Raw genomic sequence first — 18,578 nt, 5'->3', positions numbered from 1 at the left:
TCGCAGGTCATCCCAATTTGCATTCTTGTAATGCCAAACAACACGAGGTTGGGAATAGCCATGAGATAAAGGTTCCATTGGAGAAGAGACAATCACCAAGTTGTGATCTGAAGTGCCTAAAGGACCTCTCACTTCGACCGTGTACTTAGAAGGGTTGTTTGTGAGAAAAAGATCAAGAGTATGATTAGGATTGTCCGGTATTCTTGTAGGTAAATGAACAATCTGTGCAAGGTCATTAGCAATTGCAAAAGCCTCAGCATCTCGACCTGCTGGGTCGGTGTGACTAGTAAATGGAAGCCAGCTGGAGTTGTGAATATTAAAATCACCAAGGAAAATTACCTCACTGTTAGAAAAGTTGGACTGGAGAAAGTCAAGTTGCAAAGAGAGGAAGCCAAAGAGCTCCAAGTGATTAGTGCAGTTGGGAGAATGGTAGAGATAAGAGATGAATTTGACACAATGCGGTAGAGAGATTTTAAGCCAGAGACGATCAAAGAGAAGAGATTCCAAATTACCAAGTCTCTGACAGGGAATATCAGAATGGACATATGCACAAGTACCACCTTTGAGGCGAAAGGGATCATACAGCGAATAAATTGGGCATCTGAGATAGCAGTAGTTGAATCAACCGATAACTGAGATTCTGTCAGAAAAAGTACATGGGGTTTGGCAGACTGCAAGTGGATATGGTCATCGTTGAGATTAGAATTGAGACCACGTATATTTGTGAAATGAATTAGAAAGTGCTTGGGAGGTTTAGATCTTTTCGCAGATAAGCTTGCTCTATTAGTTTGACAATTCATGGTGTATTCAATAGTAAGAAAAGTGGGTGGGACATGCTGTATGAAGTAATGAAATTTTTGTATATGGCGTACACGTGGTAAGAATATACACAGATCCTTGACATAATGTGGCCTCGACAATGCCCCCCCCCCACATACACACTACTCGGACTTTCTGCAGTCACTATCTGGCAGAGTAGAGGTAGCAAGATTATACACTAGCTGATCTGGAAGCCTCCTAGAGAGTTACCAATAGGTTCGATCCGGTGTACTATCTAGTGGCCAGCCTGCGAACACCGTTTTAGAGCTGTACCCTCGAAATGTAAGGAATATTGGATCTCGCCACAACATTCATCATAACCTCAAAAGTCATCAATCATACTGCGTGATGGAAGAGATGGGGAAGTGTTGACCGGAACTTAGCTCTAGAGACTAAACATGGGTTCCACAACTTCAAGCCTTCAATCCACTTCCACCTAGTAGTTCCTTTATCTGCAGATTCTTGATGCATGAAGGATCACTACGGATAATCAGATCAAGAGTGTTACTCCCTCTAGTTGCCTCCCAAACATGCTGCTGTAGAAGACAATCATCCAATAAATCCAAAAAAACCTTGCTAGTGTGTGAGTGACCAACCCACAAATTCCAGTCAATATCCGGGAAATTAAAATCCTCCATTATAGGACACTCTGATTTACTGGCCCACTCTATTTCTCTGCACAATTGCTCATTATACTCATCAGATTCATTTTGTCTATAACATACACCTATAACGCACCTAGCCTATAACACACTCTCATTTTTCCTTTCCCAGTGCTTATGTCACACCAAACAGACCCAACATTGCATTGTCCACCAACCTCAATTGTGTGCACTTCCTTAGATTTTGTGTTTCTTAACTAGGCTTAAATAAAGTCTGCTGATGGAGAACAATGCAGAGATGTGAAATAGAATGAAAATGATATTATAACTATTATATATGTTGAATATTGGTCACAAAGTCTGTTTATTTTTGTAATATCAAAATTCCTGTGGAGAATTATAAAACAGGATTTGAAATCCTCTTAGGAGAGCTAAGCAACCCAGTACTACATAGAGAAGCATGTGATTTTTGAGATATATCCTAACTGTCTTTTAAAAAGTATGGTTCCTGAATGCATATAAATTCAACCTTATTTTCCTCTGCAGATATTCTGATTTCATCTTCAACACATTGCGAGTGATGAGCATTGATTTGGAGGATTTTAGTGGTTATAATTTTGGTTATGATTAAGATTCTGTGAAATAGTAAGTGTTGGTTGTGTTACTTATAGCAGGTTTTAGAGCACTCTAAATTTATTTCTCTCATAACTGTATGACTGCTTCTGACTGTTCCCACAGCAATCATCATATGTAGCCTTGACTACACCGATGAGTACAATATGCCCTAAGTAAACCTTGTCCCAAAAATTATCGGAATGATAACAGCAGTATATTTTGCAATTTTACATTTCAAGCAATCTGTAATGGCAATGAAAAACTAATAAATTATTTTGTGTTTTAGTATTACTATCATAAATACAGTGCAAGGAAGCCACAGGCTTTTGCTGAATCAGCCAAAAATAAATTGATAACTGAATAAACTGTAAATAATAATAAAAAATAAACAAATCAAAATAACAATAAAAATATAAAGAAATATATAAAAATAAAAGAAAATATAAAAAAATAATAATAAATAAAAAAGTAGATAAGTGAATAGACTATGTGCTTCCCTCTTTGTGGGTAACTATCCAGTTGATCTTTGAATGCCTCCAAGCTGTCAGTCTCAGCTACCTGTGGAGGTAACTTTTGTGTGGATTTACTCTCATGGAAATTATTTTCCTTGAGAGTAAATCCACATAAAATGTTCACACTTGAAATGCTTCAGAAACAAATAATGTTTCTGTTAAACATTACTTGTGCAATAAAGGTGATACTGCAAATTTAAATTGGTTTTTACAGACATCAAAACTTTTACTTCATTAGAATATCAATTAAAAATAAATTTGTAATTTATATTAATTTTGGCTCAAAAACCTTTTTACCTGAAAGTGAAAAAACTTTTTAAAATAGTGCAGATTTTTATTGTAAATAATTAACCTGAAGTTTATAAAAGTATAAGACGTTTGAAAAGTTTTGAATCTATATCTCTTGTTTGGGATTGAAATTACCTAGGACATTAAGGGCACTTTCCTTTTCAAAATGGCAGTTCAAATGTATCTACTTCTTTTATTGTTTTATTCATTTAACAAACATGTTAAATTGAACTCTGGCAGTGAGCTAGATGATTTTGTAATAACTGAGAGCAAAGTGGAGGAGAAATTGTTGAAGATAAATATAAAAAAGGCAACTGGGGTGGATGGGGTCTATCCAGTTATATTAAAGGAGGCAGCAGAGGAAGTAAGCAAACCCTTAGCCACAATTTGAGCACTTCCTTGGACTCAGGGGAGGTACACATGGACTGGAGATGTGCAGATGTGACCCAAATTCACAAAGGAGGATCAAAGGGCAACAGAAGTAATTATAGACCTGTTAGTTTAACTTCTGTTCCAGGGAAATTAATGGAGGCACTGGTTAAAGAAGCAATGCAGGATCAGGATCTAGACAAGACTTCAGTTATAGCTTGGACACAGCATAGTTTTGTTAAGGGAAAGTCTTGTCTGACCAATTTGATTGGATACTATGATGTGGTCACAAAGGAACTGGATGCAGGGAATAACTTTGATATCGTATATTTGCATCTTAGAAAGGCTTTTGATAGTGTTGCACATGGAAGACTGCTGCACAAATTGAAGCAGTGTGGCACTGGAGGCAAATTGCTGCTATGGATTAAGGGATAGTTGAGTGGGAGAAGACAGAGAGTAGTAATAAATGGACACTGCTCTTCTTGGCCTAATGTTATTAGTGGAGTCCTTCAGGTTCAGCGTTGGGTCCATTGTTGTTTTCTGTATTTACAAATGATATTGATGATATTATATCAGACTTAATGTCCAAGTTTGCAGACGATACAAAGGTTGGCATGGTTGTAATGGACACTAATAGCAGTACTCTGCTGCAACAGGATCTAGAAAAGTTGAGCAGATGGGCTGAGAGGTGGCAAATGAAGTTTAACATTGACAAATGTAAAGTACTACATATGGGAAGCAGTAACCCCAGAGTAATGTATCAACTCTGCGGTACTACACTGACAGTGGTTGAGAATGAAAAGGACCTGGGGGTAATTGTGCAGATAGATATGAAGTTTCTTGAGCAGTGCATACGGTCTGCAAGAGTAGCTCATGGTGCCTTGTCAATGATATACAGGAATTTTTCAAGCAGAAGTAAGGAGTTGATTATCCCCTTATATAAGGCAGTGGTCAGGCCACACCGTGAGTACTGTATACAGTTCTGGAAGCCTCATTTTAAGAAGGATGTAGAGCTGTTGGAATGAGTACAGAGAAGGGCAACAAGAATGGAATGAAGGGTTGCTCTTATGAAGAAAGGCTTAAGTTTTGCAGATTACAGTGTCTAGAGACTAGGTGCCTGCAAGGTGATCTGATTGAGGTGTATAAAGCCTTGAATGGTTTGAGCATGCTGAATGCTGATGGGATTCTTCCTCTTGCTCAAAATAATCACCTGAGAGGGCATAAATTCAAATTGAAGAAAGACAGTTATAAGATAGATGTGCAGAAGTTTGCTTTTAGCCAGTGGGTAGTTGATTGGTGTAACAGACCTCCATCTTTTGTTGTGGAAGTTGATAGCTTAAATAAATTTAAGGCTGAGCTGGACAGGTATTTGGAATGAATGGAGGGGTGAAATTTGAGCAGTGTTTTTCTTTTTTTTTTTTGCTGATGCTGCATAAGCTTGCTTTCTTGCATTATATGTCTCTACTAATGCTAATGTGGGACAAGCAGTTTTTTTTATTTTTTACCTTCTTTTCAACATAGCAGCTGCGGGTTTTTGTGCTTCTGTATCTACACCAAATTTGTGCTCTCTTAGCTCATGTTTTTAAGATTGCAAGTACTGAAAAATCATGCAGGATGAGATCTCGTCAATAAGGTTCTAGAGATTCCTTGATGGCTGTTAGTGTATCTCTTTCTCCAGGTCTAACTGAAATTTTAGCATCGTTCTGCAGAAAACTTTGTAGCTTATTTGCTATTTTGTCCTTTTTTTCTCAAATTGCATCTCTCGAGTGATACCATAGTTCCTACAATGCTAGTTATCAGTTGCCATTTTATTATAAAAAGCTAGTCTTGCAAAATGTTACTGCTAGTTAGTACACCGGACTGAACCTATTGGTAACTCTTTAGGAGGCTTCCAGATCAGCTAGTGTATAATCTTGCTACCTCTACTCTGCCAGATAGTGACTGGAGGGAGTCCGAGTAGTGTGTATGCGGGGGGCATTGTCGAGGCCACGTTATATCAACGATCTGTGTATATTCTTACCATTTGTAGGCCATATCCAAAAATTTGATTACTTCATATAGCATGCTCCCCCCCCCCCCCACTTTTTCTTACTATTGAGTACACCATGAATTGTCAAACTAATAGAGTAAGCTTATCTGTGAAACCTCTCAAACACTTCCTAGTTCATTTCACAAATATACGAGGTCGCAATTCTAATCTCAACAATGTCCATTTCCACTTGCAGTCTGCCAAACCCTGTGTACCTTTTCTGACAGAATCTCTGTTATCAGTTGATTCAACAACTGCACATCTCAGTTGCCCAAATTATTCGCCGTATGTTTCCTTTCGCGTCAAAGGTGGTACTTGTGCATATGTTCATTCCAATATTCCCTATCAGAGACTTGGTAATTTGGAATCTCTTCTTTTCGATCTTCTCTATCTTAAAATCTCTCTACTTCATTGTATCAATTTCATCTGTTGTCTCTACCGTTCCCCAAACTCCATTAATCACTTGGAGCTCTTTGACTTCCTCTCTTTGTAACTTGACTTTCTCCAGTCCAACTTTCCTAACAGTGAGGTAATTTTCCTTGGTGATTTTAATATTCACAACTCCAGGTTGCTTCCATTATCTAGTCACACCGACCGAGCTGGTCGAGATGCTGAGGCTTTTGCAATTACAGGTGACCCCCACGTAACACTGATAATTCATTCCGGAAAAAGAGAGCGCTAAGTGAGTGCCACATTCCCATAAGGTAACATACGTATTTGTGAGTTGCTGTCAGTGCCATAGAATATTTCCTAATCAATAATAAATGGTAGTGAAAAGATACACAAATATCGGTCAAAATATTTAATATTCAAATATTTGTACATATAAAATATTCTGCATTACATACAGATATAATTATTTGGTAATTACTTATGTATCAAAATTAAACTTAAAATTCGAATTAAAATCATGAATTTAATTGATCTAAATTGATTTTAATTAATTTAATTTAATTGATGAATTTAATCATGAAAAATGTGTCGATTTGGGTTGAACTTTGGCCCTCTTCCAAATAAACTAAAAGGGGTATTAATTTTAAATCCCCTGCAACATTACCATCCAACAATAAAGTCAACCGATCCTTCGCCGCTTTGAAACCTGGCATGTTTTTTTCTTCTTTCAATATGAAACTTCTTTTAGGCATTCGTTTCCACAAAAGTCCTGCTTCATCTGTGTTAAAAAAGTGTTGAGAAGTATAAGACCTAATACCCTTCTTCAGTAATTTTAGTCTTTTTCAGTCTTTCTTCAGTCTTTTTTGAAAGTTTCGTCTCCTTCATTTGCACTTGCGGCTTCTCCCTGGATTTTAAATCTGTTGAACTAGCCCTTACCAGGTTTAAATAGTTCCACATTGTTTTTTGTTTTTTTTCAGGTGAGTTTTCTTCAAATAATCATATTGGCTTATCTCTTTCTCACTCTCACTCTCTCTCTCTCTCTCTCTCTCTCTCTCTCTCTCTCTCTCTCTCTCTCTCTCTCTCTCTCTTTTTTATAATATTTAACTTAACTGAATTCTGCATTGGATATTATCTTCAATAAAATTAGTTAAAGTCTTTCCATTTCAATCCTAACAGCCAGCCTAGCCATAGTTGCTTGCAGTGGAACAGCCATCTTTCCCACTGCTAAAATTAATTCTTTATTTTTTTATAATTGCTCTTACAGTTAAACTTGCAAGTCCTAAATTATGGAACACACCCGCTTATGTTGACCCGAATCGATTCGCTTCAAAACGTCTAATTTAATTTTCAAATTCAGTATTTTTCTTACATTTATAGTCTTCGTACTGTGCCCAGACGTTGCCTTTTCATTCTTAATGGCCATTATTAACTCTTCGAAAATGTAACTGCGTTGGTTGCATTAATTGCGATACAATGTTCGAGTAAACTGTCTGTTACGCACGATGTCTAATACTATACTGAGTGATGACTAGACTTCAGATAAATGCATATAACTCAAATATTACAAGCAATATACTTGATCATTTATTAATATGTTTATCTCAGAACTACGTAACAAGTCACTGTACTGCAATTAAATTAGCCTGTGAGAAATTTCACTTTGCTTGGGAAAATTTCTCAAGTCGGCATGGGAAATGTTTTAATGCTGTTTTGGTATTCATTTTCAAGCTATCGACTCCATTCAAATGAAATGATATGCCAAAGATGCAATCTGTGAAAGAGCATTATAGTGATCTGTGACAGCGTTATAGTCAGATACGGGTTATAAGAACAGCATTATAGCAAATCAGTGTAAAGCGAACCGCGTTATAACGGGGACCTGCTGTACTAATGACTTGTGCAGATTGTTCATTTACTTACAAGAATACCAGACAATCCTAACTATACAGCCAACATACTTGATCTTTTTCTCACAAACAACCCTTCTAAGTACACAGTCGAAGTGAGTGATCCTTTAGGCACCTCAGATCACAACTTAGAGATTGTCACTTCTCCAATGGAGCCTTTATCACATGGCTATTCCCAACGTCGTATTGTTTGGCATTACAAGAATGCAAAATGTGATGACCTGCGCCATTTCTCTTCTTCTTTTCCTTGGTCGGATTACTGTTTCAATACTTCTCATGTCAATGTTTGCTCAGATCATGTCAGTGAAATTATTCTTGTAGGAATGGAATCCTTTATTCCACACTCCACTTTAAAATCCCGTCCTTTATCTAAACCTTGGTTTTCCAATAAATGTGCTAAGGCTGTTCAAGAGAAGAACGTTGCAAATTGTAATTGGCTTGTTTCGAATTCTTCAGTTTCATTTACTGCCTACACCAAAGCTCGCAACAATTATAAAGCAGTTATTAATCAGTCCAAACTAGATTTTGAGCAGACTAAGAGTAGAAAACTTGCTTCTTGCCCTAATGGCAGCTGAGCATTCTGGTCTTTACTCCTCTTCTTTGCTGCATTTTTTCACTATCTTATTCCAAAGGTGTTTTTCCTTCTGCTTGGAAATTTGCTCATATCCAGCCAGTTCCTAAAAAGGGTGGCAAATCCCTCCCATCCAATTATCGTCCCATTGCAATTGCTTCTACTCTTTCTAAAGTAAAGGAGAAATCAATTAACTGCCAACTCTTAAACTACTTAGAAACCTTCTGTCTGATCAACGATCACCAGTATGGATTCCATCAGTGTTGATCCACTGGTGATATTCTGGCTTATGTTACTCATTTATGGACAAATTCAATGGAAAAGTTTGGTGAAATACAAGCAGTTGCTCTTGATATATCAAAGGTTTATGATTGTGTTTGGCATAAAGGCCTTCTAAACAAGTTTCCATCTTATGGTTGGCGAACTGTTTTTTGTAATTGGTTATCCAATTTTCTGTCACTGAGGGTGATGGTAGATGTCTCTCTGTCTTCTAACTTCTCCACTAATGCTTGTGTCCCCCAAGATTCAGTTCTTTCCCCCACACTTTTCCTGTTGTATTTTAATGACCTTCTTTCATTGACTGGAAATCCTGTTCATAGTTTTGCTGATGATAGCACATTACATTTCACTTTCCATTTTGAGAAACCTTGCCCTGCTCAATCACCTTCAACTTCTTGAATATCCGCTACCAATTCATCAAATGCCGATCTCCAGTAATCCTCCAGTGGGGCAAAGACAACTTAGTTGATTTCGATCCTTCTAAAACTCAGTCTTGTCTTATATCTCGCAAAAAGGATTCTTCTGCTCCTATGCTTATCTTTGGTGACACTCCAATTTCTAGGCAAGATGATATATCTCTTTTGGGGATTACCCTGACTTCTGATCTCTCTTGGCACAAGCATCTTACAAATATTTCTTCCTGTACATCTAAAAAACTTGGTTTTCTCTTTTGCTTTCAGCGTTACTTTTGTTCCAAACAGCTGTTCACTCTGTACAAATCGCAAATCTGCCCTACCACGGAATATTGTTCCCACATCTGGGGTGGTGCCCCCAAAACCTCTCTCAGGCTTCTAGATTCCATTCAAAAGAGGGCAATTAGGTTAATTAATGACTCATCTCAAAACAGAGTCTCTCCACTCGCTGTTTCATACGTATTGTTTCTGCTGCATGCCTTTTCTACAGATACTTCCATGGGCACTGTTCTTCTGAATTGGCTTCTATAATTCCCGCTCTCTCTTTCAAAACAGTCCGAACATGTGCCACCACTAGCCAACATCCATTTACTGTCCAACTTCAAACTCACAGAACCAACTTTTCATCTTCCTCATTTATTCATTCAACTGCCGTTTTCTGCTGGAACAACCTTCCTTCATATGTATTTCCTTAAAAATTACAGTCTCCAGAAGTTTAAGTCTAATGTTAACAAATATCTTCTCAACCTCCAACCCAAGCATGGTACAAAGGTTCTAATACCTCTCGTGTTTGGAGTTTTCATAAAAAAATAAATAAATAAAAAAATAACCGAACATAATCAGAGTGCCACTTACTATGTTTCATATAGTGAATGGTATTTTGTTATGTTGAGTCCATAATAATGTGATTTGATCGTACAGTGAAATGCTTGTAAAGTGGGGTTCACTGTATTTTTAACTATTTATGTGAAATTTTGCATAATTGAGGCAACCGCTTAATGGGACAGGGATGCATTAGTCCTAATATGTCCCAAAAAACAGAATGCCCTGTATATGTGTGTATATATATATATATATAGTTTTACGAGAACCCCAAACATTGCTAAGTATTAGAATCTATAGTGATTATTACTGTTCATGTGCTGTAGGTTGAGAAGTTGAAGGAAGATATTTGTTGACATTAAACTTTAATTTCTGTAGATTGTAATTTTCAGGAAATTACGTATGAAGGAAGGTTGTTCCAGATGATGAATGAATAAATGAGGAAAAATAAAAGTTGGATCTGCAAGTTTGAAGCTTAACAGTAAAAGGATGTTGACTGATTGTGGTATGTGTTCAAAATGCTTTGAAAGAGAGAGAGAGCGGAAATTGTAGAAGCCAATTCTTAACAACAGTGCCCATGGCACTGTATCTATAGAAAAGGCATGCAGCAGAAACAGAACATCTATGAGAGTGGAGAGACAGGTAGAGTTGGGTCATTAATTAACCTAATTGCCCTCGTTTGAATGGAATCTAGGAGAGCTAAAGAGGTTTTGGGGGCACTGCCCCAGAAGTGAGTACAATACAGTACTCACTTCTGGGGCAGTGAGTACTGTATTTTGTACACAGTGAACAGCTGTCTGATTTGCATTTTGTACACAGTGAACAGCTGTCTGGAAGAAAAGTAACACCAAGAGTGAAAGGGAAAATCCATTTTTTTAGATGCAGAGGAAGCAATATTTGTAATGTGCTTATGCCAAGAGAGATTAGAAGTAAGGTTAATCCTCAGTAGAGATATATGATCTTCTCTGGAAATCAGAGTGTCATCGAGATAAGCATAGAAGCAGAATTCTTTTTGTTAGATCTGTGGAGGACCAAGTTTTAGAAGGATTGAAATCAACTAAGTTGTCTTTGTCCCACTGGAGAATTATCTGGCGATCAGCATTTCAGGAATTGGTAGTGGATATTCAAGAAGTTGAAGCTGTTTGTTCAGGTCAAGGTTTCTCAAAATGGAATGTGGAATACATTGTGCTATCAACAAACTATGGTTTTCCAGTCAATGGAAGAAGTTTATTAATATACAAGAGGAAAATAGTGAGAGAAAGAATTGAACTTTGGGGAACATGAGCATTAGTGGAAAAGTTAGAAGACAGAGCCGTCTACCATCATCCACAGTGAGCGGTTAGAAAGAAAACTGGATGCCCAATTACAAAAACAGTTTAAAACCATAAGATGGAAGCTAATTTAGAAGACCTTTATGCCAGACACGATCAAAAGCCTGTGAGATGTCAAGAGCAACTGCTTGTGTTTCACCGAACTTTTCCATTGAATTTGTTCATAAATGGGCAACGTAAGGCAGAATATCACCAGTGGATCGACACTGACTGAATCCATACTGACAATTGTGGATCAGATTGAAGGTTTCTAGATAGTTTAAGAGTTGGCAGTTAATTGATTTCTCCATTACTTTAGAAAGAATAAAGTAAGTGCAGTGGGATGATAATTGGATGGGAGGGATTTGTCACTGAAATGGTAAGAAATCCCTCCCATCAAATTATCATCCCATTTTGAGAACAAGTGGAGAAATACCATTAGGACCCGGAGCTTTCTTAGCATCAAGATTGTTCAAAATCCTTTTGATGGAAGACCACTGGAGGCATTGAATGGATTATACTGGGAATAGTAGAGGTGGTTTACCAAGGTCATCGATACATTAGTTGGAAGGAAAGTGTTGGATGCTAGCAGGTAAGCTTTATTTTTGGCTGAAGTGACAGTAGAACCACCTGGTCTTGACAGAGGCGAGAATAGAGATGGGTTGAGCTGCAGCCAATAGCTTTAGCAAGAGACAAGAATTGGTAGAAGCACACTTTACATTCTGTTATATATATAACACACTTTGACATCCTGTTATTCATTTATTGACAGTAAATATGTTTAATACAATTACATCAGTTCAACTAATGTAAGGTCCTAATATGTCTCCCAATTAATTAAATAACTGAATTGTTTATTCCTATCACAAGATTGAAATGCAGGGTGATTACAAACTGAAAAAAAAAAAAAAAAAAAAAGCTATTGGATCTAACAAAATAGAAGGAGAGACTAACCTGAAGACTAACATGTATAGCTCAAAGTTTTTGTGTTAATTTATTTTTAATATGTTATGCAAGGTTTTTAACATTGCATTTTATACTGATCATTTCTCATTTTAATTAGGTATGTGCATGCAATATTAGTGATATTGCTAATGTGGTTGGACTAGAAAACACAGAAACAGTTTTGGTGAGTTACTTACCATGCATTGTTATATTTTTTCAATAGACTATCACAGAAGGATATTTATTATTGCAGTCTAGATATTTGATCATATGTTTTTAAGTGGGTCTCTCTCTTTCTCGAGTGATTTACTTTTTGAGCTTTTATAGGGTGATTGGGTATGTGACACTTTATGGAGATGTGTTCACACAGATTTTGTTGTCCATTAGTGATATTCGTGAAAGAACTGGATAATTATTTCTATTTCATTATTTAATGTGATATTAAGATTGTCTGTAAAGTCATTGTCCATAAATTTATTGTAAATATGATTAGATTTGTAATCCTGCATACTATTACTTTTTTCTTACATATTTTATGTAAACTGGTACATTCTTTTTATTATCTAAAAAAGGTAAAAAACACATTAGAGTGACAGTTTTATTTCAAGCAGTGCTTTTATTTTCAATATGCATCATCTGATTTTTTCATTTCCATTTCAAATTGAACAATATTGTAATAAAATATAATACAACTGTGATTTGTGGCACTTTATGCATGGTGCGATTGTCATTGTAAGAGAAATCTTAAAGTGAAAGTTATTATTTCATTCAAAGGTTTTTTGTATGACACGAGGCAGCTATGCAGTGAACTAGCAGTTGGTCAGTGGCTTTGTTTCCATGATCACGTTACCTAAGCAGTGATGCACTAATTTGTTTTATTCTTTTACCACGTATGTCTGACATGTCCTTGGCCAATTGAAGACTGGAAAAGGTCCTCCTCCTCAGGAAGAGGAGATGGAAACAACAACAAAAAAAAAAGTGATGGATCTGTTTTGTTTGGTTATGTGAAACACATTAAACTGTTCAATGCTGTGTTTGCATAACATTAGCTGGAGTTATTTAGATGCAGAAAGGAAGCCATTGGCTTCATTTGTTGTTTTGCTTTATTAAAGCGAAGATAAGATTTTTATTGCCTGAAGAAGACTTGCAGTGAAGCAAGGCTCCTTCAATGTGTCTGGTTGCAGTTGGTCAATGCAGTGGTTTTCTTTCATCATATTACCTAAAGAAGTAATGTGCTATTCATTTTCTGCTATTACCGCATCTGGGTGTTGCTGGGGGTCTTGACCAATTATAGAATGAAAGGATGTCTTTCTAAGAGCATGAGAAGGTTAGTGATACATCTGTTTGATTTGGTTGTGCAAAACACACAAACCTATTTATTACTGCATTTGAATATGCAGCAGTTGGCCAGCGTTATTTAAACACAGAAAGAAAGAAAGCCAGTAACTGTCTTTCTTTCTTGTTTTACTGTATTGAAATGAAGGTAAGATCTTTGTTGCATGAAGAGAGCTTCTGCAAAGGCAATTGGCTGATGGCTTTGTAATATGTAATAAAGTCAGTCAGTTGATTAATAATACCAATAATTTGAAGTGATAGAGCTGCTTATTGTTGCACATGTAGATCTCAGTGTGAAAAGCAGATCAAGGTGGTGGTGGTGGGAGAGATATACTAGGTATATTTATATATACAGGGTCATAATAAAGTCCTTGTGCAGTCTTAAAATTTCATAACTTCCATTCTATACATGATAAAATCAATCTGTAAAAAGGGTAAGTGAAAGAATTTTTTATGGTTTTACATACATTTATTCATGGAATTGTTAATTCTCAACATGACTTGCAGTAAGGGATTGTTCTACAAATGCCACACTTTCCTCACACTTGGCCTTCCAGATTGTGATTTATCATTGACGGAACCTGTTTCTTTAAATTTTTTAATCCAGTTATGGAATTCCTGTTTGGCTCATTGTTGCAATTAGCATTAGTATTGGTATTAGTTGAGGCATATGATGCAAGAAAGCAAGCTTATACAGCATACTAGGTATATTTATATATACAGGGTCAAAAGAAAAAAAAACACCCCTTAACCTTTTCACCTATCCGGTCACTCCAAATGTTTGTCTGGTTCTGCCCTAAATTTATTTAAGCTATCAACTTCCACAACAACAGATGGAAGTCTGTTCTAGCAATCAATTACCCACTGGCTATAGGCAAACTTCTGCACATTCTACAACTGTCTTTCCTCAACTTGAATCTATGCCTCTTCAGGTTTTTAATCTCAGCAAGTGGAAATATCCCATCAGCATTGAGCCTGTTGAAACCATTCAAGGCGTTGTACACCTCAATCAGATCACCTCGCAGGTGCTTAGTCTCCAGATGTGCAACTTGCAGAACTTAATCCTCTCTTGGTAAAAGCACCCATTTGTTCCTCTTGCCAATTTTGTTGCCCTTCTCTGTACTCGTTCTAGCAACTCTACATCCTTCCTAAAATGAAACCTCTAGACCTCTACACAGTACCCAAGGTGTGGACGACCATTGCCTTATACAAAGGGATAATCACGTCCTCTCTGCCAGAAAAATTCCTATATATCATTGAAAAACTCCATGACCTGCTCTGGCAGCCCATCTTCACTGCTCAGAAGACTTCATATCTGACTGCACAGTTACTCCCAGGTCTGTTTGATTCTCCACCTTTCTGAGTATAGTACCACACAGTTGGTATGTTTCTCTTGCATTACTGCTACCCTATATGCAGTACTTTACATTTGTCAGTGTTAAATTTCAGTTGTCACTTCTCAGCCCATCTGCCTAACTTTCTAGATCCTGTTGCAGCAGCATACTGTCATTAATAACCCTGCCAACCTTTGTATCATCTGCAAACCCTGACCTTAAGTTTGATATACCTTCATCAATATCATTGATAAATATACAAAACAACAATGAGCCCTATACCAACCCCAGGGGAACACCACCAATAACATTAGTCCATGAAGAGTGGTGTCCATTGATTACCACTCTCTGTCTTTTCCCACTCAACCATCCTTTTATCTATTGTAGCAACTTTCTTTTAATGCCATACTGCTCTAATTTGTAGTCTTTCCTGTGCAACAGTATCAAAACTTTTCTGAACTCCAAGTATATGATATCAAGATTATTTTTTGCATCCAATTCCTTTGTGACCATATCGTAGTATCCAATCAGATTGGTCAGACAAGTCTTCCTCTTAACAAACCCATGCTGTGTCTGAACTATTACTAGTCTTGTCTAGGTGATCCTGTATCATCTCTTTAACCTGTGACTCCATTATTAATTTCCTCAGAAGAGAAGTTACACTAACAGGTCTATAATTATTTGTGTGACCATTCGTACCCCTTTGTGAATTGAGGATACATTTGCACATCTCCAGTCCATGGGGACCTCCCCTGACTCTAAGGATTCTCCCATAACACTGGCTAAAGGTTTTCTTAGTTTCCTTCAATATAACTGGATAGATTGCATCCACCCCAGGTGCCTTTTTTATGTTTAACTTCAACAATTTCTCTTCTGCTTTGCTCTCAGTTATTACAAAATCACTTAGCTCCCTGTTAGAGTTTGATAAACTTCTTGAATTCTCCTCTTTGAATAACTCCTCATGTGTGAATATAGATGCAAAATACTCATTAAGTTCAGCAGCCATCTGTGAATGATAATGATCATCTACAGTCAAACCATTGATATCATGTGTACCAATCTTGATTCATTCCCTTCCTTCTAGAGTTTACATAAGCAAAGAACTCTCTGCTGTTTTTCTTTGCATCTTTTGCCAAAGATTTCGCGTAATCTGCCTTTGCCTGCCTAATCTCCTTTATAACTTGGTTACAGACCAGCTTATATCTATCTTAGACTTCTGTGTCACATGTTAATTTATATGCATCCCATGCATTTTTATTCTCTGCCATGAGCCTCATTAATTCATCTGACATCCATTTAGGCCTGAACCATGAACAGTATTTCTTAGTGGGTATGAAAAGCCTAGTAGCTTCCAAGATTAAGTCCCGGAAGGCCTCCCATTTAGAATTCACTGTTTTTAACATTATCAGTTGATCCCACTGTACAGAATTTAAAAACTATCTGAGATGACTGTAGTCACCTTTATAATAATGACCTCGTATATATGTATATATGAGATACTACCCAAAAGTTCCCAAAAATTTGAATGTTGTGCTGGACCTTCGTCTAGTGCGAACTTGTGGCACTAGGTAACTCTGCATGCATCTTTTGTGAATCAGTGTGCCCCGTGCCGTTGGGCTGGATAGAGTCATTGAGTATTTATGTGCAGTTCTTTGGTGGGGGAGGCGCCTCCGTAGCCAAGTGGGAAGGAGCAGCAGTGCGTAGCACACGCTTCTTGATTAGACCGGGGTTCGAGCCCGTCACCACCAAATACGGAGGATGCGGAAAGGTCAGGGAATGACCACCGCATATTCCCAGAGCAATATGGCCTTAGTTGCTAATGCTCCTAAAAACCAAATAACAAACAACAATCTTTGGTGGTTTGTTTCGCGTAGTTTGCAATTGTTTTGATGGCTGATGTGAGAGAGCAACGTGTTTGCTTCAAGTTTTTCTTTCCTTCTTAATGATACAGCAGCTTAAAGCCATAGAAGTTGATCACTGGTTTAACTGTTTTAAAAATGGTCAAATGTCCGTTGATGACAACGATCACTGTGGGTATCCATCATTGAGCACCACCCTGGAAATTTGTCTCAAATGTTTTGGCGGCGATTTGCGAAGACCACAGCCAGACCATCCACAACATTTGTATTTGTGGCATTGTAGGACTATCATACGGCACGTGTCAGCAGATTTTGTCAGACGAGTTGATCGTGAGAAGGATTACGGCCAAGTTCGTGCCACAGTTACAGTGAAGACCAAAAGCAGCATCATGTGGAAGTTAGCAGAAATCTTCAAAAATGGGTCAGGAGTGATCAAAACTTCCTTTCTACGGTCGTCACTGATGACGAGAGTTGGGTTTATGGGTATGACCCAGAAACGAAGCAACACTCATCCCAGTGGAAGAGCCCATCTTCATGTTGACCAAATAAAGCCCTACAAGCTAGGAAAATGTGAAGTTCATGCTGATCTGTGTTTTGGACATTGGTGGGATTATCCATAAGGAATTTATCCCTCCTGGCCAGACTATCAATGCAGAGTTATACTTGGACATCCTAAGGCAGTAAAGGGAAGCCATCAGGAGGAAACGTCTGGAGAAATGGCACACAAAGAACTGGATCCTTCATCATGACAATACGCCAGCCCGCACATCTCTTGCTGTGTTTCGGTTTTTGGCATCCAACAACATGACAATTGTCGCCCACCCCCACTTATTGGCCAGACTTAGCTCCTGAGACTTCTTCCTCTTCCCCAAGAATGAAAATCAAGCTAAAGGGTTGAAGATTTGACAGCATAGTGGATATCCAAACTGAATCGCAGGCGGTGCTGAACACTGTGATGAAAAGGACTTTCAGGATGCATTTAAATCATGGGAGAAGCACTGGGATTGGTGTTTACGCTCTCAAGAGGGCCTACTTCAAAGGTGACGAATAAGACCCAGGGTGAGTCTAATTTATTTTATAAATACATTTCGGAAACTTTTGGGTAGCATCTCTGTATATATACACTAACCACTCAAAACATTATGATCACCCCATATTTTAGCAATTGGTCATTCTTCCCCACTTGGGGGCACACACAAGTCATGTTGAGAACTGGTAAATGCACCATTGCAAGTTCATGGAATGTGGTCCATACAAAGTACTTGAAAACAAGGACAGGAGAGAGGTGATTGGATGGAAATTAAATGTTTAAAATATTTAATTATTTATAAAGAACAGAAATATTAGTATATACTTGTGAAAATTTTGGAACCTATCTGATTAAATTACATTATAATTTGGTCTTGTTTTATGACTTTCATTTTACGACCCTGTTTTGCTGGAACCTAACCCTGTCATAAAATGGATCCTACCTGTATTGTGAAGGGAAGATGAAAAAACTGTTTATTTTGTACAGGTAACATAAAAGATACATGAAGAAAATGACTGACCTGTCTGAATTCCAAAGACATCAAATTGTTGCTGCACATTTAGCAGGGAACATCAGTGAGTAAAACTGCAGTTTCATTTAATGTATATAGAGCAACTCTCTCGAAAGTGATGTCTGCATTCATCAAGGATGGAAAAAGAAAATCTGATAGGATGAATTGTAGCAGAAATTCAAAGCTGACTGAAAGAGACTGCTGAACAGTGAAAAGAATTATAGCCCAAAAACATAAAAGTACTGTCTCAAAAATAACTGCAGAACTTAATGTGAGTCTCAGCAATCCAGTTTTCAGCAAAGCAGTTTAGCAAGAACTTCATGAAGCTGAAATTTATGACAGCACCACCATTAAGACCAAGCCACTCGTTACTGATGGGAATACAGTGGTGTAAGAAGCACACGAACCGGATACTTGATGATTGTAAATGCCATATTTTCAGACAGTTCATCATTCACACTTTTCCAAAATCAGGGAGAGTTAACAGCAAATGCAAATGGAAGCACATCATTCTGAATGTGTTGTGCCAACCATCAGACATGGAGTAGGATCAACAATAGTTTGGGCAGCAACGTCTTGTCATTCTTTAGATCCTATCATCACCCTGAATGGTTGAATTACTGCCTCTAATTAAC

The 18,578-nt window shown here is 37.5% G+C and overlaps 1 protein-coding gene across 4 annotated transcripts in view; it reads left to right on the top strand.

Moving 5' to 3' along the window:
* The window catches only part of LOC150079116 (serine/threonine-protein phosphatase 4 regulatory subunit 1-like), a 672,615-nt gene that overhangs the window by 469,600 nt on the left and 184,437 nt on the right, over window positions 1-18,578 (top strand). For all 4 annotated transcript variants that reach the window (XM_090384028.1, XM_090384027.1, XM_090384026.1 and 1 more), the window contains one exon: window positions 11,993-12,058. In XM_090384028.1, the coding sequence (XP_090240154.1) occupies window positions 11,993-12,058 (66 nt within the window). The remainder of the gene's footprint in view (window positions 1-11,992; window positions 12,059-18,578) is intronic.

The sequence above is a fragment of the Mastigoproctus giganteus genome, chromosome 10, assembly GCF_048544385.1.
Source record: "Mastigoproctus giganteus isolate SK-2022 chromosome 10, ASM4854438v1, whole genome shotgun sequence".
In the NCBI taxonomy this organism is placed as follows: Eukaryota; Metazoa; Arthropoda; class Arachnida; order Uropygi; family Thelyphonidae; genus Mastigoproctus; species Mastigoproctus giganteus.
Note: the sequence above shows the minus strand (reverse complement) of the source record. Positions and strands in the feature narration are given on the sequence as shown.